The 19,716-nt window shown below is 40.5% G+C and overlaps 1 protein-coding gene across 3 annotated transcripts in view; it reads right to left on the bottom strand.

The window, feature by feature from the left end:
- Positions 1-19,716, bottom strand: part of FLT1 (fms related receptor tyrosine kinase 1) — a 112,748-nt gene that overhangs the window by 63,472 nt on the left and 29,560 nt on the right. For all 3 annotated transcript variants that reach the window (XM_075139845.1, XM_075139844.1, XM_075139842.1), the window contains 6 exons: positions 16,980-17,142; positions 16,758-16,894; positions 15,067-15,241; positions 13,026-13,143; positions 10,936-11,105; positions 10,365-10,524 (listed from right to left, as the gene is read on the bottom strand). In XM_075139845.1, the coding sequence (XP_074995946.1) occupies positions 10,365-10,524; positions 10,936-11,105; positions 13,026-13,143; positions 15,067-15,241; positions 16,758-16,894; positions 16,980-17,142 (923 nt within the window). The remainder of the gene's footprint in view (positions 1-10,364; positions 10,525-10,935; positions 11,106-13,025; positions 13,144-15,066; positions 15,242-16,757; positions 16,895-16,979; positions 17,143-19,716) is intronic.

Below are 19,716 nucleotides of genomic sequence, written 5' to 3'. Positions count from 1 at the left end.
AGCAGAAGAGCCCTGATCCCCACCTCAGTTGGAAAAGTACTCATCTTCTGTCTTCTCGTCTTCTCAGCTCCTCCCTCCCAAGCCCTCCTGTGTGATGCCAGAGGCCATTGCAACCTTTCCCTCCTGTAACATCCCATTCAGTTCTCTGATGAGTTCTCTCATCCCAATCACACTCTTGTTTACTGAGGTAGTATTTGGCAATTGCACCAGTATTAGGAGCAAGAGGAAGCCATCCTGTCACTGATGGTGACCATTTTTGAGAGTGATAAACGGCAGGCACAGTATTTTTCTCAGCATCTATCCTTTTTTTATGGCAGCAATCAATTCCTAGCAGCATCGGGCAATGTTATTACAAATTCAAGTTGGGCTGACTCACATCTTTCAAGAGGCAGTGGTGACGACACTAACTTTAAGACAGGAACTCTGGAAATTCCTGGAATTGTAAAGAATACATAGGAACTGTTTTCCTTGGAAATTGTAAAAAAAAATCTGAATGACATGGACCTCGCCTGCTCCGTGCCTCGGCGTCCAGCACTGTGTGATTGGTAGTGTGAGGCTGGTGTAGCCACGTGTCCTGGGGAATATTGAGTCGATTTGAGGCAGGAAACAGAGAAGGAAAATAGTAGCAGGGAGCATGTACAGGTTGTGAAACGTGCTTAATGGGGGTGGAGGGGGAGAACGTATGCTGGCCCTCCGCCAGCTTTGGCTGTAACACTATAATGCGCTTGTCCATTAAGGAGCTATGGTCCAAGCGTTCCTGCTCTAGGTCAAAAATAATCAGTTAGAGGTCAAAATGCCGGCCCCACCACATTCAGTGGCAAAGCTGCAGCCAGCTGGGAGTTCATCCCAAGCACCTTCCCCGATACACACGCTCGCATGGAGTATGTGGGTTAGTGTAGGAGGAAATCTTCTACAAATAGTTAGAGTTAGATACAGTTTACATCATATACTGTAGTTTATTTATGTTTATTTAGGAGCTTAGCAAGGAATGCTAAACAAGAAGTCCTGGTGAGAGTGGTGCAGGTTCCTCCTCTGCTTGTCTCATTCTTCAGCCCTTTGCCTCTCTGCTCTCACTGTCACTGGTCCCCACTGCAGCCCACTGCAGTGTCAATGCTTGCCCACCAAGAACAGATGGAAGATCACCAGCCCATCTCACTTCAGACACACTCACGACTCTCAGAGAAAAGCAACTCTCCATCGCCATTCCTCCCCTTGGTCTCCATCGTGGGAGTGGACTTGTGACCAGCTACACTGGACACTCTTAGCTGTGCTCAAAAGTTATTCACTGCCGAGCTGCAGGGTGGCTGGAGGCTTTCTCAGTGGCCTCAATGCATTACGCTGGATTAGGGCCCTGGTGCATTGCTCGGTTGCCAGAGTGAGGATTGAGTTGTTTTTTGTTTTGTAGGATGCTCTGTGTCCCTATTGAGGGGCATACTTAGAGGGAAAGCGCATTTTCTAGGGGAGATCCCCAATGTCCTGAATGCCTCATCCTCCTGGTGAGTGTCTTTGAAAACAGTAGGCTATATGGCATTCATGGTCTTGTTGCACATCACCATGGCTCTATGGAAAAAGAAAGTGTTTGACAGCTGCACACTGCCCTTCCTGCTATTATCTACATGCAATCAGATAAATGGATAGTATTTCCCCTTCACGGTCATCCTTTCCAAACATTATGGCTTGCCCTGAACTACCCCAGTATGCTATGACAGAAAGCTGACGGTTCTGAACTATCTCAAAAGAAGCAGTAAGATCAACAGCAGTCTTACCTATCCCACCTTTCAACCCTTCATCAGCCCATGCTCACATTTTCACGGATAAAAAAAAAAAATCACTTCTACACCTGCACACCTGAGCACCATGCAACACCAGCTATTGACAACAAAAAATGCAAATGCCTGAGGCTGAGGGTCACCGAAAAACACATTTTGCTTCCAACTTCTTTGACAGTACTTAAGACCTCCGGCCATCAGGGAACATAACAGCATTTGAAAGTAATTTTTCAGTTTTTTGCACATCCTGAGTTGACCTGAAATTTTCTCACCTTGAGTTCGTTATCAGATAAGTATATTTTGCTTCATGACCCTCTGTTTCCTGCTTCACTCTGCTTAACATTCTTCATGGACACAGAATACCATCACATTTCAGCCAATCCTTCCTTCCTTCCTTCTTGTCCGCCTCCTTTCCCTCCTTTGCTAGACTGTAATCACTCTCATCTCCCATGCGGTCGTTGTGACTCAGCCTCCACTTTCTCTCTCCAAGAGTGCCAACCATGTCCTCCACAGAGAAGCTGAATGTTGGCTGGAACTACAGACTTATCACTCAAAGCATGAGGTTTCCACAAGCACCTAGAACTTCTTGCTGGGAAAAAGTGTTTTACTTTAATAGTCAGTGTTGTACTGAAAGGAAGAGGTGTTTTCTGATTTGGTTGAGCAGTCAGAAACCTAAAGAGAAAGACCATGAAACCTGTACATACAATGTCCAATCCTACTCTCTGTTTCTCCTATTTCCAAATAAGCTCCCTATATATAAGTCCAAGATATTGTTCAGACTCTTTCGGCATAAGTTATTTTCCACGCACAAGTCATTCCTAACAGCTCACTGGACTTCTAGACATTACCTCACATCTATAGCCTTCCAAGATCCAGGTATCCCCAACACCTTCCTTCTCATAATGCCGAAATTCCCTTCCTTTTCTTTGCTGTCCTGACTGAATCCCCTTGGCTCTAGAAAAAAAGTAATTCTTCACTAATCTATTTACACAGTCCTTAATACTCCCCGTTTTGCTGACAAGCTGGAAGCACAATTAACACCCTTTCAATTTTCCAGTGATCAGCGGAGGAGATGAAAGAGCTATTGCTGCACTGAGGTTGTGTTTTTCAAGATGGTTTGTTTTCAGCTTCACTGCAAGTAGGGGTCTGAGAGCAACTCTGGGCTGACTGGAGCGAGGGACTGGAAGTGCAGGCAGAAAACAAGGAAGGGATAAGAAAGAATGGAGGGAAACATTTTTAAGGAGAGAGGGGAGTTGATTAGAGAGAAAACAGGAAGAGAAAATACTGACAGATGTGGATATAAGACCAAGGATCCATCTATCCCATATCCTGTTTCAACAATGACCATAAACAGATGGTTGGGGATGAGTAAGAGCAGGACTAACTTCGATACTTCCTCCTAATACTCCCCCAGTCACCAATTATTATCAGCTCAAGAGCTTCCCACGATGGAGGCTGTTTCTACACTTCAGTGGATTTCTCTTCCAAGACTTTGTGCAAACTTTTCAAACCCCCAAAATCCCCTGACAAGGACTTTCACAGATCTGCTACCCACTGCATGAAGAGCCGTCTCCTTTTTCTGTTCCGAATTGCGCTCCTCCTAGCTTCATTTAATGGCCCCTACTTCTTCAACTGGAAAAGACATACACAACGGATCCTCAGACATCTGTGTCCTTCACAAGTCTGTAGATCTCTATTGCACAGCCCCCCAAGTCACCTCTTTTTCAGTCTGCAGAGCCGTGACCTCCCTCCTTACACATTCCTCTCATTCCCTGAAATTCCTTTGATCCTTTTTGTTGCCCCTCCTGGTGTGCCTCCCAGTTTGGCTGCATCCTTTAAGATGAAAGGATCAGAAATGCTCATAGTATAAAAGATGTTGGTAATTTATGGATTTGTATGGACTTACCATCATGCCCTCTATTTTGTTCTTTATTTCTTTCTAGGTAATTCCTAACACTTGATTTGCTTTTTGAGCTGCTCATGATTGTGATTGCTTTCACAAACCTGTGTATCACAATGCTCAGATCTCTCTTCATGGTAGTAATGATCAGCCAACAGCCTTTTTACACTTACATCTTACATGTGAAAGTCAGATTGTTTTTTCCTATGTACATCATGCACATTTGTCTTCAGTGAATTTCATCTGCCACTTTATCACTCAAATACCCAGATCCATATAGTTCTGCATTTCTTCACAATCAGCCCTCATCCTTACAAATCTGAATAACTTAGCATCATCAGCAAACTCTGTCACCTCCTTACCTCCTTTTCCAGGTTATTTCTGAACATGTTGACAAGTACAGACCCCAGCACCAGCTCCTGAAAAACTTCACTGGTCACCTCCCTACCCTGCAAGAATGGGCTGTTCCCTCTTAACCTCTGCTTTCTATTTTTTAACTTAATTCTTTTTTTATGAGCATGATCTTACCTCATTCGCCGTGCCTGTTCAAAGCCTTCTGCAAAGGCTTTTTGAAAGGCTTACACGTAAAAGGAAAAAGGATGCTAACTAAAGTTTGTATATTTTTGTAAAAGGTGTACTCGATCCAGTAATAGTACTCCATTCATAATCACTCATAAGCACACACAGAGTTTGACCTGGTGCCTTCCTTTGGCCAAGAGCCCCTGCTAGCGCAGGAGCAGGTTTCTGGCTATGGGCTGCGACATCCCACTGGCTCGGACACCGCCAGCGTGCGGGGCCTCGCTCACGACGTGCAGTCCCCACGTACAGCCTGTCACACGCTTGAGGTTCTATGGGCTGGGCCATACAATGAGTAAAAGATCAAGCAATAGCGTCCCACTGCCTGCATGACCCTTATATGTTCTTCCTTAAGATTGGGTGTCAGACTGTCCCTAGTAAAGCCAAGAGACCACCCTGTGAAGGCAACAAGAGGAAAAAAGAAACTGGGAAAAAAACAAGGAACAGCACATGAAAAAGGGATAGGAGAGCGAGAGTTAAAAGTGTGATACTAAGCAGAGCACTCCTGACCATCTGGGTGTTACTGTAGTCCTTATGTTTTAGGTTTGATCAATGACCGATTAAAAAAAATTACTTGGGCAACATAATGCATTTTGGTTTAAAACATTTTGGAAATAGACTTGGAAAACTTTGATTTAAAGTGATTTGAAAAGTAGCAGTACCAAAATTGGAGAGCTTAAACTTCTGGTTCAGCTAAGACCCATAGTGAAACCATTTACAGCTTGAAGAATAAATTCATCAGTGCATTCACTGTGTTATCCTGAGGACAGACTGGGGCAAAACGTACTCAGTATAGAGCATGAATTTGTCAAGCTTATTTATCCATATGCACATGCCAGGAATGATTCATATGGCATTTTGTAATTAAAATATTAAAAAATATTTTAAAAATTCCAAAATACTGACTGAGGACAAGGATACAATCCTACTAGCTGTTTTCAGAGGATTGACTTTTGGCTCACAGTGGAAGTGCAGAGTGAGATGCTTCAGCACATTTGTTGTTCAGGCTGAAGCAGATCAGATGCTATTTCATTTCTCTCTTTCTTTTGGCTTCAGATCTCTGCAAGTCGACGCTGCCGCAATGTACACTCGTGTCTGTTCCTCTACATTTTTTGAAAAATATGTGAAGAACACAGGGTTTGATTTTTACCTACGCTAATCTATTTCTCCAACCATAGCAAAATAAGGGAATAGCTAGCATATTTTTTCATGAACCCATTTTAAGTACCTTTACCTTTATGTTACTAGACCACTGTAAAAGGATTTTCTTGTAATAGAGAGTGGTAGGCACAAAGGCCACCAGCCAGATCCTCAGCCAGTGTGAATTTAGAGCTGAGGATCTGGCCACATGTCAAATTAAACAAAAGCATTTTTGAACTACCTGTTTATTAATGGCATCTGACCTACTTTTACCAGCTCTAAGGACTCAGACTTCCCCTTCCTGAAAATAGAAGGTGGCATGGGGAACAAAAACAGTCACTGCGGACAAACTAATGGGCATCAATGTCTGCAGACATCCAACAATTAAATTTGGGTGGTTCAGTACATTTCTAATTAAGTACAATTAACATTTGTTCTTTTCTTGTTCATTTTACATACCTCACTGATGTTCCAAATCTGGTGTCCCCCAATAATCTATCTGAGCACATCCTAATGATTCTGCCTTTCAATCCCTTATTAATACACTGACATAAACAATGCAGAAATGCAATTAGACTGCTATGCACACATGGCCTGCCTCCTCTTTCACTGAAGCTGGTGGAAGTCTGACCATGCACTTTCATTACGGTAGTTTCAGGCTTTCTATATATCTGCAGAAGTTTCAAGGAAAACCTCTAGTTTTTGCCTCGCTGAGATCCATGACACGCACCTCTTCCTCCCTGTGCAGTGCTGGAGAGCTATTATTTCTGTAGAAAACAATTCACATGACCTTACCTTCACACTGCAGACAAGCCTCGAAGGGAGGTAATATTCCCTTCTCATCACTCTGTGCTAAACCAGTAATGATTCCACTGCGGAGCATGGACCCACATCGGAGCGTTACAAATGTTGTGGTTTCCTGAGATTGGCTCTTTGCAGCAGTACCAGCTTAGGCATTGCTGCACAGCCCCTGGTCCCTGCTGCCCGTTTCTGTCCTCAACTTCAGGTATTCAGTCCCTTCATTCCCAGTCCCACCATTCGGGTGGTTTTACCACCAAGAAGAGTTCATATCCTGACACTATAGTCAAGGGGGCAGAGAATCAGGTACCAGTTTTTCCAACGTCTTTGGTTTTGTTTCTCTCTCCCTTATGCATACACACACAGAGAAAAAAAACCAAAAGCCAAAAAACGCAGACTGATGTGATGGCAGGGTTGTAAAATAATAATCTGCTATTCGGTTTGAGGCTAAACAAAACTGACAGCTCAAGGAAAGAGGGAGGCTGCAAGGTGGTGGAAGAGTTGGAACACCGAAGGTAAAATTTCAGTGTTGCATCTGTTTGCAGTTTCTGAAGGGCCAGTCGGTCAAACCTTGGGCAGAGCACAATGAAAATCTCTCTTGAACTGCCCACACGGAAATGTCCAGAGAGAGAAACTGCCCCCAAATGACACTGCACAACCGCTGAGGAAACCAGTGCTTCCACTGAGCAATCTCAGTATCCCACGTGCCTTTCTTGGCAATCTCTGCCAGATCAGTTTAAGATAAACACAAATCTGCTGAAGAGATTCAGGTCAACAACCATTAACATCAAGCACGTTCCCAGCATGCAGGCACTCGTTCTGCAGCCTCAGAGCTGATGAGGTTTAGGTGGAGCCCAGCCTGGCTGCGTCCAGAGACCCCCGGCAAGCCCTGCTGCTGGCTGCCCCTCTGCTGACAACCCAACCTGAGCAAAAACGAGGCCAGAAAGAACAACTCCAGGGTGGTAGGAAAGAGGCCAAGGAGGCTGATGGACACTGCGGGACAAGTGTCCCACAGGCCGTCTTCTGCTATATCCACCAAGCAACTGGGGGCTGCCCACCCTGGGAATGTACGTGTCTGCTACAGAGCAGCAAGTAAGCTGGAGTAAGATAGCACTGGAAAAGGAGTTTCTCGGTCATTTAAGAAAGACTAACTTTTAATTTTTTTAATTGCATTTTATTTTAACTTTCTTTGCATCTTCTACTGTCTTTTGCCTGCCATCTCTGAATTTAAGCTCTGCATAAGCCTTAAAAAACCCCAAAACATTACTTTTTGCCCCAGACAGTTTTTCTTGACTCTTCTATGTTTCCTTTCTGGGGTGAACATCGGAAGAGAATCTTTCCACCTATCCATCTAGTTAGCTAACTAACAAACTAGCTAGCTAACAGAAGGTTATTTAATGGCAACAGAGTTAGTTTAAGCAAAGTAATTCTAACAGAAAATAAAGAACAAGGAATTTCAGTGATGTTGATCTCTCCACATTCCAAAAAGTCAAATTTATTGAGCAATTTTATAGTTGGGCTTTTTTTTTTTTTTAATTTGCTACCAGGAAATTATGGAAACTGTTTAATTTGGCTGGCCTCCTGCTACTGGCCTGAATGATGTAGAGAGGAGAGTTATGTAAATTGATTGTATTAATCACAAAGCATTAAAATATATCTGCATTTTATTTAAAAGCAATGGAATCCACTGAGGTATTTTTAGATTTTTGAAACAGAAATACTGTCTGGAACAGAAATCGAAAGAAGCAGCCAGATAACCTAGTGGTTTCTATTAAGGAGCCCATAGGCAACAGTGCTTCAAAAATAAAACCATCTAATTTATGCAATATGCGTCATTCCCCAGCTTGCAGTGAGAGTGCCCAAGTGATGTAAAGTTAAGAACATATACAAATCTTGAAGCAAACAGGTCTGTGCTCTACAAGGTCTTTGCAGCAACGGCATATTTTTACTCGGAGAGTGCGCTCTGTCCGTGGCACGGGACTCAGAAACTTGATGAGAATCCCTACTGCCATACACTGAATAATGGTAACCTGTGGGGGTTTATCAACTTAAGGTACGAGGTACACCTGTGCACAGAAACAGGCACTACTTGAGCACAAATAGAGTAACATTTTAGCCTTGGAAACTTAATATTGGGCAGGTAAATCCAGAGAAATGCTGTAATGGCAGAATAAGATATATTTTTTTTATCTGCTGCACAAGGTATACGCACCTTAAATCTGTTGTTTAGGCACTCTGCTCCCTTCCTGGAGCAGGAGGCAAAATGTAATTATTCAGGTATTTCTGCCATTTTGCGATAGTTAATTGTCACCATATTATTCAGAGGGAGTCATTCCACTCCTCTTAGGCAAAGCATTAAAAACAGTGTTCTCCAGACTACTTCTTCAACGAGCATTTAAAGGAGAAGGAAGGGGAGGGGGTTAAAGAGAATTGTCATAGAACAATTATGAAAGCAATTTGGAAGCAAGTCTGGAAACAACCTTGTAACAGAGCCAATAGCTGATTCAAATTGTTACATTTCTCCTTTGATCACCTGCTCGAACACACTTCTAATTAGCATTTAATTGAGTCTACAGTTTAGCACATTATTAAACACCTGCTTGCGGATTTTAATTTCTATTTCTGATGACATGCTCTCCTATGCTGTTGTGCAGATCTGTGCTTGTTAACAGAGGAAATATTTGACAATGGACGAGCACCACCCCAACTCCCAAAGAAGAACCAACTGTTTTATCAGTGCCACACTGTGATTTCAATGCAGAGCATCCATAGATGTATAAACACTTGAAAGAAACTCAAAGATTGAAAATTTTCATATATGCCTTTCACAGGCAAAGATGATGTGATTTCTTTTCTCTTACACCTTGCATCTATAAGCAAAAATAAATTAATACTCAGAATTTTGCAACTTGTCCTTCGAAGGTAACATAAGAGAGAGAGGAAATGCAGCCCTCACCTGTCCTTGAAATGCAGAATTTCAGGTTATACTTATTCCAGCAAAAGGAGAGATTGCTAGTGCCACCTCTTGGTGAGAAGGGCACAGAAAGCCAGCCATTTGCATAATCCCAAAGCAAGGCGTAATTGGAAAAACTATGTGTGCTTCTAGGAAGTGATGACCACTCTCTCACTGATCACAGAGCACTTACAAGCATCCTTAATTTGAAATGAGATGTTTGTCCTATTTAATTGAATGAGGTGTCTTGTATCCCTGCAGTTAAGCATGTGCTTAAATGTTTGGCCGGATTGGTTCTAAAACCAACTAAACCCCAATTATATGAAAGAGTTAAAGAAGTTAAATCCTATGTAAAATGATTAACTTCAACCGAAACTGAGAAAACATTGGTTCCTAAACTTTTGTTAGATTTTTAAATATCTTCGTTGTGCTGTGATCCAAATACCTTGCATGTTTGAACTCTCCAACAGTAGCTTAACGCTAATGCCATTGTGGAGGTAGAGTGTTAATCATTAAGATTGTGTCAGATTTCATGATTCGGGAAGAGCTTTGGATAAATGAGTCAACACACAAACTTGTAATCATAAGAAACAGAGTTCAAAAGAAAGCTTAAATATAAAAGAGGATTAGTTAAGCGCTACATCAGCATCAAGTAAGCTTGTATGGTGCCCTTTATATTTTACCGTGTTGAAATATCATCTGGAGAATGCTGGGCACATTTGGCTTGCTGAACTGAATCTATGAGCCAACGTATTATAACAGAGATTTGACCTTCATAATGGAAAAAGTCTTTAAGATTATTTCTGTTGAATTTCAGAAGCAGCCACACAGGAGAATCACTGTGCATGGAGGAACGCATGGAGGAAAGCATGGAAATCTCCTCCATGAGAAAGCGTGTGAACTTTGCAAGACATTGTCTGCAAGGCTTCCCTCATAAAAATTAAAAAGCAATTATTGCTTCTGGACATTGCATGCGTGAATAGTAGTGAACTGTAAATAAACCTAAGTAGCAATATAAAATAACAACTCTGCCCTCCATTTTCAAATAATAATGCAGAAAAAATTGCATTGTGCCTACACGTTTACCAAAAAAATACATTGATTAAAAGTATACAAACTCTACTAACTAAGCAATGGTCATGACAAGCTTTATTTTTGTAAAAAAGTAAATATTTAAATGTAATACTAAGGGAAGAATTACTAAATAGAAGTAAGGAAGCTGTCCTACCTTGTTTTAGAATGGTTTTGTCTACAGGGATACCACATCCACATAATTTTAGGCTGAGGAATACCATATACAGTGCATGACAGCACTTGTTTGCTGTTCAGTAAATACAGATTGGGATCAGGGAATGATGACACAGCATTTTCATATATCTGGGGTTTCACTGTAAAGGGTAAAAATTGGTAAGCAATTAAAACCAGCTCATTTCCAATATATTGCATGATCATGAAAATACTACATTCCTGCAGGATGAGTAATAATAAAAATCCCCAGGAGAACAAAGAAAAACAGCAAGCTTAAGTCAAGTCAGATGAGTGGTTAGTAACATATTTAAGTCATCAGGAACAAGTATGTGACCGTGGAAGACAGAAACCCTTCTAATGAAAACCAGTGTACATCTTCTGATTCCAAAACGGGTCTGTAACCCTGCATATGGGGCTTGGATTTAGGTCCATGAAAGTCAGTAAGAAAACCCACAATGACCTGAACCGTGCAAGATCAATGAAAATCTAGCTCAATGAAAGTTTAGCATTTACATGTTCAGGAGAAGCGTGGGAACATGCTGTAAACTTACCATTTACTGTAAGAGTGACTGTAAGATTCTTAGACAAGTTCCACTGCCGTATGCTCAATATTATAGTGTAGTTTCCAGCATCTTCCTCAGCAACATCCTTGATGATTAACGAATAGTCTTTAACCATGTACCGGGCACACTTTTCAGCAGCAGGTAGCCCATCTTTTAGCCTGTTTAAAAGAATTCCAAAAATCAAAATTTTGAAAAATAATGTTGCTTAAACTGCCTCAAGCTTTGGGCAAGGATTGAATTTACAGTCTCAGATTCTGTTTACCAGGGGCTTATCCTTCCCTTACAAATAAGATAGCTGATATTTATAAAGCACTTTGGAGAATACCATTCTATATATTAAAATTTATAAAGGATCTGACAGGGCTCTATAGTATTTGAGAATTGCTGAAAATTGCAACTCTGTCTCTGAAGATCCCAGTTTTCCATGCTTGTGCCACCATTTAGTCTAGAAGACAACCATTTTGGCTAAGAGTCATTCACACAAATAAAGGTTGCATCATCCAGCACTGACGATTTCTTTATGACCTCAGAATACATCCTGGGACAAACTATTACAGTAGCCTAAGCACAGCTGTGATTTTAGGAAAAGGAAGAGTAAATAGATTAGATAAGCACTTAAGAATCAGATATCCTGCTAGCAAGTGAATGTTTTTAAAGATAACAGAAAATCAACATAGAAAGTACTAGCTGTTGCTCACACACAGATTCCTGAAGAAGCACAACATTTTTCTTCAAAGTCTAAGCACATTTTGGTAGGTTGTTGGATGAAGGTTGACATGATGTTAGCAGAAGAGCTTCACTATGATGATGGACTTGATTAAAATGATTCACAGGTTTTAGTAAGTATTTACAGAAAACGCTTACAGTTATTAGAGGAGCACTAAAAGTTGTATCTAAGGACTATGGATTTAGGCATTTCACTGAATCTGTATTTTACAGAACCACAAAATAGTTGAGGCTGAAAGGGTCTCTGGAGATCGCCTAATCCAACCCCCTGGTCAAAGCAAAGTCAGCAGGTTGCCCAAGACTATTTTCAGTCTGGTTTTGAATATCTCCAAGGATGGAGACTCCACAGCCTCTCTGGATTACTTGTTCCAGTGTTTGACCAACCTCACATTGATAAATTTAAAAAAAAAAATTTCTTGTTTAAATGTATTTTTTTTGTATTTCAGAAGTTTTGGATCTATATGTGTAGTCAACAAGCCCAACCATTAAAGAAACAGAAAATACTGTATAAATGGCTAGCATCAGCTTCACTTTCACCCCTTAACTTTCCACGTGGAGCTATAAATGTAAGGGTTTCGTAAAACAAAACGTTTGGAGCAAAAGTAATTTCTGTCTGTGAGTAAAATGAACTCTCACTGTTCATGTATGTATGGTTTGTTTTCTTAATCAGTCTTCTCATAAACCCTTTGTTAAAATGCAATGGATTGAGCCAGAGCTACTGGTATTTAAAATAATTAAAAAAAAAGAAAAACCTTGAGATCATGAATAGATAACATTGTTTTATATAAAAATGGTTTGGGTTAATACAAAAAAACTGTTCAAAACATTTCTTAGCACAGTATACATGAGCCAAACTGAAAGCTCCACTCACTAAAGTAAATCTACAACCTGCAGATCACCATACAATAAAAAAAACTTCCACTGTTTTTCTAATAGTGCATACCTGTATGACTCAACTCAGTCAGTTATTTTAATGAAAGCCCCCTTTTCTTTCTCCTACTGTCTGAAAAGCAAGGTCTCATATCTAGAGTGAAGTTGGATGCAACACTTCAGTCAAGGTTGGTAGAGATATTTAGCTATAGAGTGTCCATTGATTTCAATGGGAGACATATCTAACATATTTGAGGATCCGAGATTTAAACTTTCCAGATCTCCTTTTTTGTACTTGCAAAATGGAGATAGTAAATTGTTAAAAGCCAGGACAACCCTGAAACTTCCAATAAAACTCCACAACTGTATGGTCTCCAGTTTATTGTCATTTCAAGGGGTCTTATCTGAATATTTTACCAAGATACTATTTTTCAACTAAGAACAGGTCCAATGTGCATATGTGGAAGTAACTGTTGTCCTACCATATAACCTCTGGAGAGGGAAACGCCTTCACTTTCACTGACAAACGATAGGATTTTCTTCCAGCGACAGCCTCCAGCGCAGTTTTTCTTCGACGTTTCAAATGAATGAACATTTTATCTTAAAGAAAAAGAGTGCACCTATATTACTGATTTTTCAGCCTGCAAAAACAGTTGCTCTACTAAAGAGAACAGGAATCCAGCTAAAAATGATCTTTAATAATTTTGGTGTTCCCACACGGCAACAGCAAGAATAAAACCTAACCTCCTAAAGATCTAAAAAATATAGAGAAGAATACCACAAATATACAAGAAACAGATAGAGTTCCCAGGCCATGAATCTGGCTGGAGAAGATATGCTCTAGCCAAAATTCATATTGTGCTTCAGTCAGAAGAAAAAGCCCTGGCTTCAAAACAAGAGAGATAAGATGGCTTGTGGTACATGGGAATCTGAACTAGATGAGCAGATGACCACTCCATCTCTAAAGGCCAAGAATCAATGAATGTTCCAAAAGAAAATATTCTGCCAGAGAGGATTTAAGGGACCTTCAAAGAAACAGCAAAGGAAAAGGCAGAAACTTTCCGTATCATTGGTAAACAGCTGTTTCATCAAACAAACAAATCTTTATCACTTCATTGGAACAATCTCAACCTGCTGGAATTCATTCTTTTCCAGTTGTACTGTCCCATATTTCAAACTCTCTGGCAAGTTGATGGGTTTAACCAGAGGCAATAAAACAGAATATTCGTACAATATATTGATTTTTTTTTTCCAAAATGCACTTAAGCAAAATAAAACTTTCAAAACATGAAAAATTGTTTGAGTGCCCTTTTGATAGTACCTATGGTGCAATATTTACTCACATTATGGACTGCATAAGGATGTTGGATACCTATTAAATAAGTGCAATATTTAATCACACTTGCCATGTACATTGAAAATAACATGCACAAGGCAAATCAGCAGTTTAATTACACAAGTCAGGTTATACTTAAAGATACAACCTTGATTCACACAGGATCTTTCTAATATGGGTATCCCATAGATGGAGCTGCTTAAGTGAATAAGATTTTACAGGCTAACTTCAACAGTTCCAGCTTCTCTGACTTCAATTTTAATCTAAAACTCAGTTTCTGATAGCTTCAGACTTATCTGTTCAAGAATATAAGAAGTTGATATCATGATTCATCTTATGTTCCTAGTGACTTAGTCCAAGGTTTAAACAGAGAAAATGGACTGAAATACCATCTAAGAATACCATCATCTGGTGCTTAGTCCATACTTCCAGATGAGAAAGAAAAGGTAGACCACTGAAAACACAGAACAAATCAATATTCTGACTGTGACTCATCTGTTGTAGAGGACACCCGCCAACCACTTGGTCATTAATACCAATGATGCTCCAAAAATCCTGGATAGTCCTGATGGTGACAGGATGCTACAAAGAAGGTAGCTTCTTATAGAGTCCCAATGCACAAAAGTCCTAATTCACATAAGCTTGAAATAACACAAGGAATTTCCATATCTCACAGGAAGCCCAGGCAGACCACAGGGAACTCATTTAAGGCTCCGACTGTAAAACCACATTAATAAATTGCAGTATCTTGTACTTGTTTCAGTTTTTTGAATGGTCTGGCAGCTACCTGCTCCATGTAGAGCTAGTGTATTTATTTCTTCTTCATTTTACATAGGAAACAATAAACAAGTACTGTAGAAGAGGAATTCTTCTGTTTAAATTCAGCTTGTACTTTTTTTTTTTCTTTTCAAACTACAGTTTAACTAATTGCTTCTGCCAGAACTGACTGAGGACAGGGTCATCACAGTAGTTAGCAGACAAGAGTGATCAAACTGAACATTAACATGTCTACAGCTAACAATACAAAACAGTCATGGAAGAAAAGGCACACATTCTCTCTGGTCACCCTCCTTTTTCTACCAATGATGAACGTGCAATAAATTCACTTCCACTTTGTGTCAAGCTATCGTATGACTGAACTTGGTACATGAGCATTCGGTATTCTACAAATCTGCAACATTTCTTACCGTAAACAATGACTGTTGTGTTAACAGCTTTGATTGATGGCCCGCTCTTCACGTGGCAGGTATACTGGCCTTTATCAATATCACGCACTTTGTCAACAACAAGGATACTGTAAAAAATATTAGCTTCTGTATTCTTCTGGTCAATGCGCTGTGTTACTGAACCTCTCTTCCTTGCCTATAAAAGCAAAAATGAACAAGAGCGAGCTTAATCAAACCAATTATTAAGATTTTTATTTTATTGTATTGCCACCATACCTTAATAAAAAAAATCCAGATCCCTCTGTATAGCACAGACGTGCAAAAGATGCCTAACATTTCCAGAGGGTAAACAATAAAAATTAGAAGTAACATTATATGGCAATTCATTCCTATCTTCACCAAAGTTGTAATAGCATCTAAACTTGTTCTTTCCAGACAACGATCACCCCTTCTGTATGGCCTGCCATACCAACACGCCCAGCTCCCCATTGCACCTTGTCCAGCATTGCTCATAAAAATCCCCGGAGTCACTGGCTCATAGTTTGGTGCCTGGATTCAGTGTCCATAGGCAGCAGACGTATAGAAGAAGAGGGCGTTAATACAAGAAGGGGAGAATTCTGGAAATGCTATAGACGGAAAAGAGACTAGATTTGGCAAGGGAATAACAGGGTGGAACTGAAGATAATGGGAGTGAGGAGTTATTTCCTGCAACTCCCCCTCAGCCTTTGGCCTCAAAGTTTATTTAACCCAGGACATCGTTGGTGTCTTATAAACACTGAGCACCCTTCAGTTACCATCCAAATAAAAACAAAGCACAATTTCACAAATGCAGCGCCCGGCTAGGGCTTGGTAAGGCAGCAATGAGCAGTATAACCTATTTGGAGCATTTCTTGTTGCTAAGTTGTTTATTTCTGAGGTGAAAAAATGCCAGGGAAAATGGCTACAGTATACAAGAAACGATTGCATTAATCTTCCCTATATAATGTAATCATAATTTCAGTTTGTGATTAGGCACAGTGAGTGACATAATAAATGATCTTGACTTGAATCACCAGCATAAATCAAACTGACATGAAAGGAATGGGAGTTGTAAACCTTAAACTAATGTCAAATTTCTTATCAGCTTTACACGGACTCCCTGGCAGTTATTCTGTGAGCGACAAATATTTATAAGGATGCTCCCAATGTGGGGGGAGGAGAAGCACATTCAAGATCATTCCTGTAGTTGTCAAAACAAGAGGATTGTTCATGTGACACTTAACAAATGAGATTTTGGCTAGCTAAATCCAAATATCTTTTCTAAACATGCTCAAGTTGGGTGCCTGACTGTCTGCCAGTCTTTAAAATTAATGTGTTGAGAAAGACAGCCTCACTGAAAACTTTTTTGTCACAAGAGAGAGCCCCTGCCTGGGACGGGGTGATAAATTTCTACCATTTCTCCAGGTTGAAAAGAAGCTCCCAGGGATGAAACAACTCTAGCGTTCGCTCGCAATTATGCAATATAACCAGAGTACATTGTGTAAACATGTTTACTTATTCAATTAAGCACCAGAAAGGAAAAAAAAGAAGCCTTTAAATACATGTCAGCAAGGGTCACAACGATGGAATGCGAACCATGGCAAGCATTTCAAGCAAAAATTCCTCCCAGGATGCTAGATGCAGCATAATCTATGGGAAACCCCCAGATTCTTAATTTCAACCACAGCACTCACCTCTCCAGGATAAGTCCACGTCATCTGCACTCTGGTGTTCCAGGCTGCGGTGACAGTGCAGTTAATTGCCAGGCTGTCTCCTTTCAGCAACTTGACAAGACGCGGGGTGCTTAACTGAACATCAAAAATTGTGTTGGCTGCACGTGATGAAGAGAAAGAAAAGTGAATAACGTCACCAGGCAGATGCTTTCTGAAAGACAGGGAGTGGAGAACACTACTTACTTTCTCGGTGCGTTAAGTACTTTGTGCTATACTTGTGTCCACCGACGGTTGTCTCACAGCTTAGGAGCCCTATGAATTTGTAGGTTGCCTTAGGTATTCTGAAGCCTTTCATGCTGTCCCAGATTACTGTCTTGCCATCAGGAATTAGGGTTTCTCTTGGAATCTGAAAGTGTCAAACACACATCATAAAAACAACTCATCCTCATGCCACTCTCTAATCAAAGCAGCCTAATAAAAAGGAATGGGAAAAAAACACCCTAAAAATGCCAATCAAAGTAGAAAGGATTATGCAGATTTTTCAAGTCACATTTTCATCACAAAATAGAGGAAAAACCTGGGTGAAGAATGTGAATGTTTTATTTGTTTCCAAGATTTCATTATTTATAACAGGATGTAATTTATGACACAATAGATTGACACTATCATTAGCCTCGGCACTTGGGCTGCTATTCTGTTGGCTCCTGGTTGGCAGCTAAAGTGCTTGTCTCGGTGAACCTTTGCAATTAAGTATCCTGGTTTCACCACTGAGACACAAATACACATTTTTCAATGGAGGTGACAAATGGACTTAATTTGCTGTCATTTCATGGCTTTAATTTCTGCCAGGATTCAATCTGATGCTTCTCACGTTTACGTTGTCTAAAGGACTGGACTGTTTAAAAAAAAAAAAAATTAAGGACATGAATGGCTGTTCCAAAGCTGACAAGTCACAGAGTACACGTCTCTAAGTCATTATACAACAAGTGCAAATTTTAAAGTCACAAAGCTTCCTTGGGCACTTTTATTGAGAAGTACTGATCATACTGAATGAGGAAGTCATATTGACCAGAGATTTTGAAAAGACACCTTGAAACACTGAATACATCACATTTCCACAGAAAAAGCATTCAGCACATTTTAAAAATTTGGCACTTCTAAGTCCCTCAGAAGTTGAGGGCCCAACAACTAATTACTGTAAAGCCATTAGGTGTTTTTAAACTTAAGACCTGAAATCTGAAATGTAGACTGAAATATTACCGTGTGGGATCAAGTGTTCACTTTGTCATCAGTACAAATTATACTTTACATTAGGATCCTTTGAGTTTTAAGCTCCATTTTAATAAGGTATCAAGAAAACCCTGAAAAGGCAAAGCATGACATAGGCTTTGAAGCTCAGACAAGACCTCTTGTTTTCACATCATGTTTTTTTGTTACGCCTTATCGATGGAATAAATGCCACCATTTGGATAACACAGAGATCAGCCATGAGTACAAAGCCTGGATGTAACTCTACTTTTATAAAGCCTGCTTTTATGGTAAAAATAACATATTTTTAAAGATGGCACATTGCAGAGTTTGAGTGAATTTGTGCCCTAAGCAAAGACCTCTGGGTCAACTAAGCACCTCGCAGCCCATCACCTCTCACTGTGTACCCAGTCCCACTATGCTCCCTTCATCTCTTCCTTCCCCTTTGAGCAGAGGACTTGTATGCTGGCCAGCCTTCTCCTTCCTACAGCCAAAGCCAGCATGGGTGGCTGCCAGAGGCTGGGGGAAGCATGGCTGCCTGGCACCTTCCTGCGTGGTACAGCGTCTCTCCAAAATGCGGCACCCTCGATGCTGCCTGCTCAGCGCATGCCAAAAACTGCCCTTGAGATCACCTCCACTCATCTCATGCCATTTCCTCTGACAGAAATGCACGATGAATCAAATGAACAATAATTACAGAGCACAAAATGCTGTGGTAGAATTGCTTATTTTTACAACAGCTGATAAGACGCTATAATAAGCACGCAAATCACAGTGAAGCGTGTGTTAAACACACACACCACACACACACACAGAGCCCATTACATTACAACAATATCTTGGACTTTAAGAGAGATGTTGCCATTCCTGATCTAAATAAAACAAATATTCAAGCTTTGTTTTAACTAGTTCATAGTTATGCTTTCAAGTGCTTCAACTGGATTTATCTTCTTGCTGCTTTGGTGGAAACCAAACTATTTCTGAGCATATTCCTCTGTGGGTATATATACCATGAAGAAAGTCAGGTCAGAGCTTCAGAGCCTCCCTAGACTGATATTTCTCAGGGAATGCATTCACTTCACATTAATTAGTTAACTGATGGATTACTGAATTTGTATTAGCCTTACTCCAGGAAGGGGAAAGTAACCAAAACACCCAGGAAGTGTCTGGGTCTTGGAAATAAAGCGCTCATAAATATGATCCTGTTTTGCAACACTGAATGCTGTCCGTTGTCTGTATATCCAACAGGCTCCCCTGCCCCGGAGAAAAATCTTTGCCTGCACAGTTTACTTATCTGACACCCCTCAAAACCAGGTAGAGCTACAACTTTTTGTGTAGTTTTTTGCAGCTCTGAGACTAAAAAGTTGCATACACTCACACATGAAAGCATAAATTGACATTTTTAATTTACTGTACGGAATAGTTTAGAAAACTGAAGTCTATGACTAGCAAAAGACCACTGTGATAGGCTAAGTCGGGGAAACAAGATACTGCAACAAGTCCCTTTCAGAGGGTGGAGATACCAGGATTTTGTCTCAGAAGAGACAAAGAGCAGTGGCTGGGTGCTCACCCTCACAGCCTTTCACAGCTCTACCCTTTCTCTTTACTTGCTTCGGTTTCTTACCCAGCTCTCCTCCACTCTGTTCTCCTCTGCCAACCCCACTGGTTCAGATGACCTGTTCCCCACTCGCAGAGAAGCACAGTTGCTTTGCTGTGCCCTAAACCAGCTTCC

Source organism: Calonectris borealis, chromosome 1, assembly GCF_964195595.1.
Source record: "Calonectris borealis chromosome 1, bCalBor7.hap1.2, whole genome shotgun sequence".
Taxonomy (NCBI): Eukaryota; Metazoa; Chordata; class Aves; order Procellariiformes; family Procellariidae; genus Calonectris; species Calonectris borealis.
The sequence above is the reverse complement of the archived record's forward strand: the minus strand, read 5'-3'. Positions and strand labels throughout refer to the sequence as shown.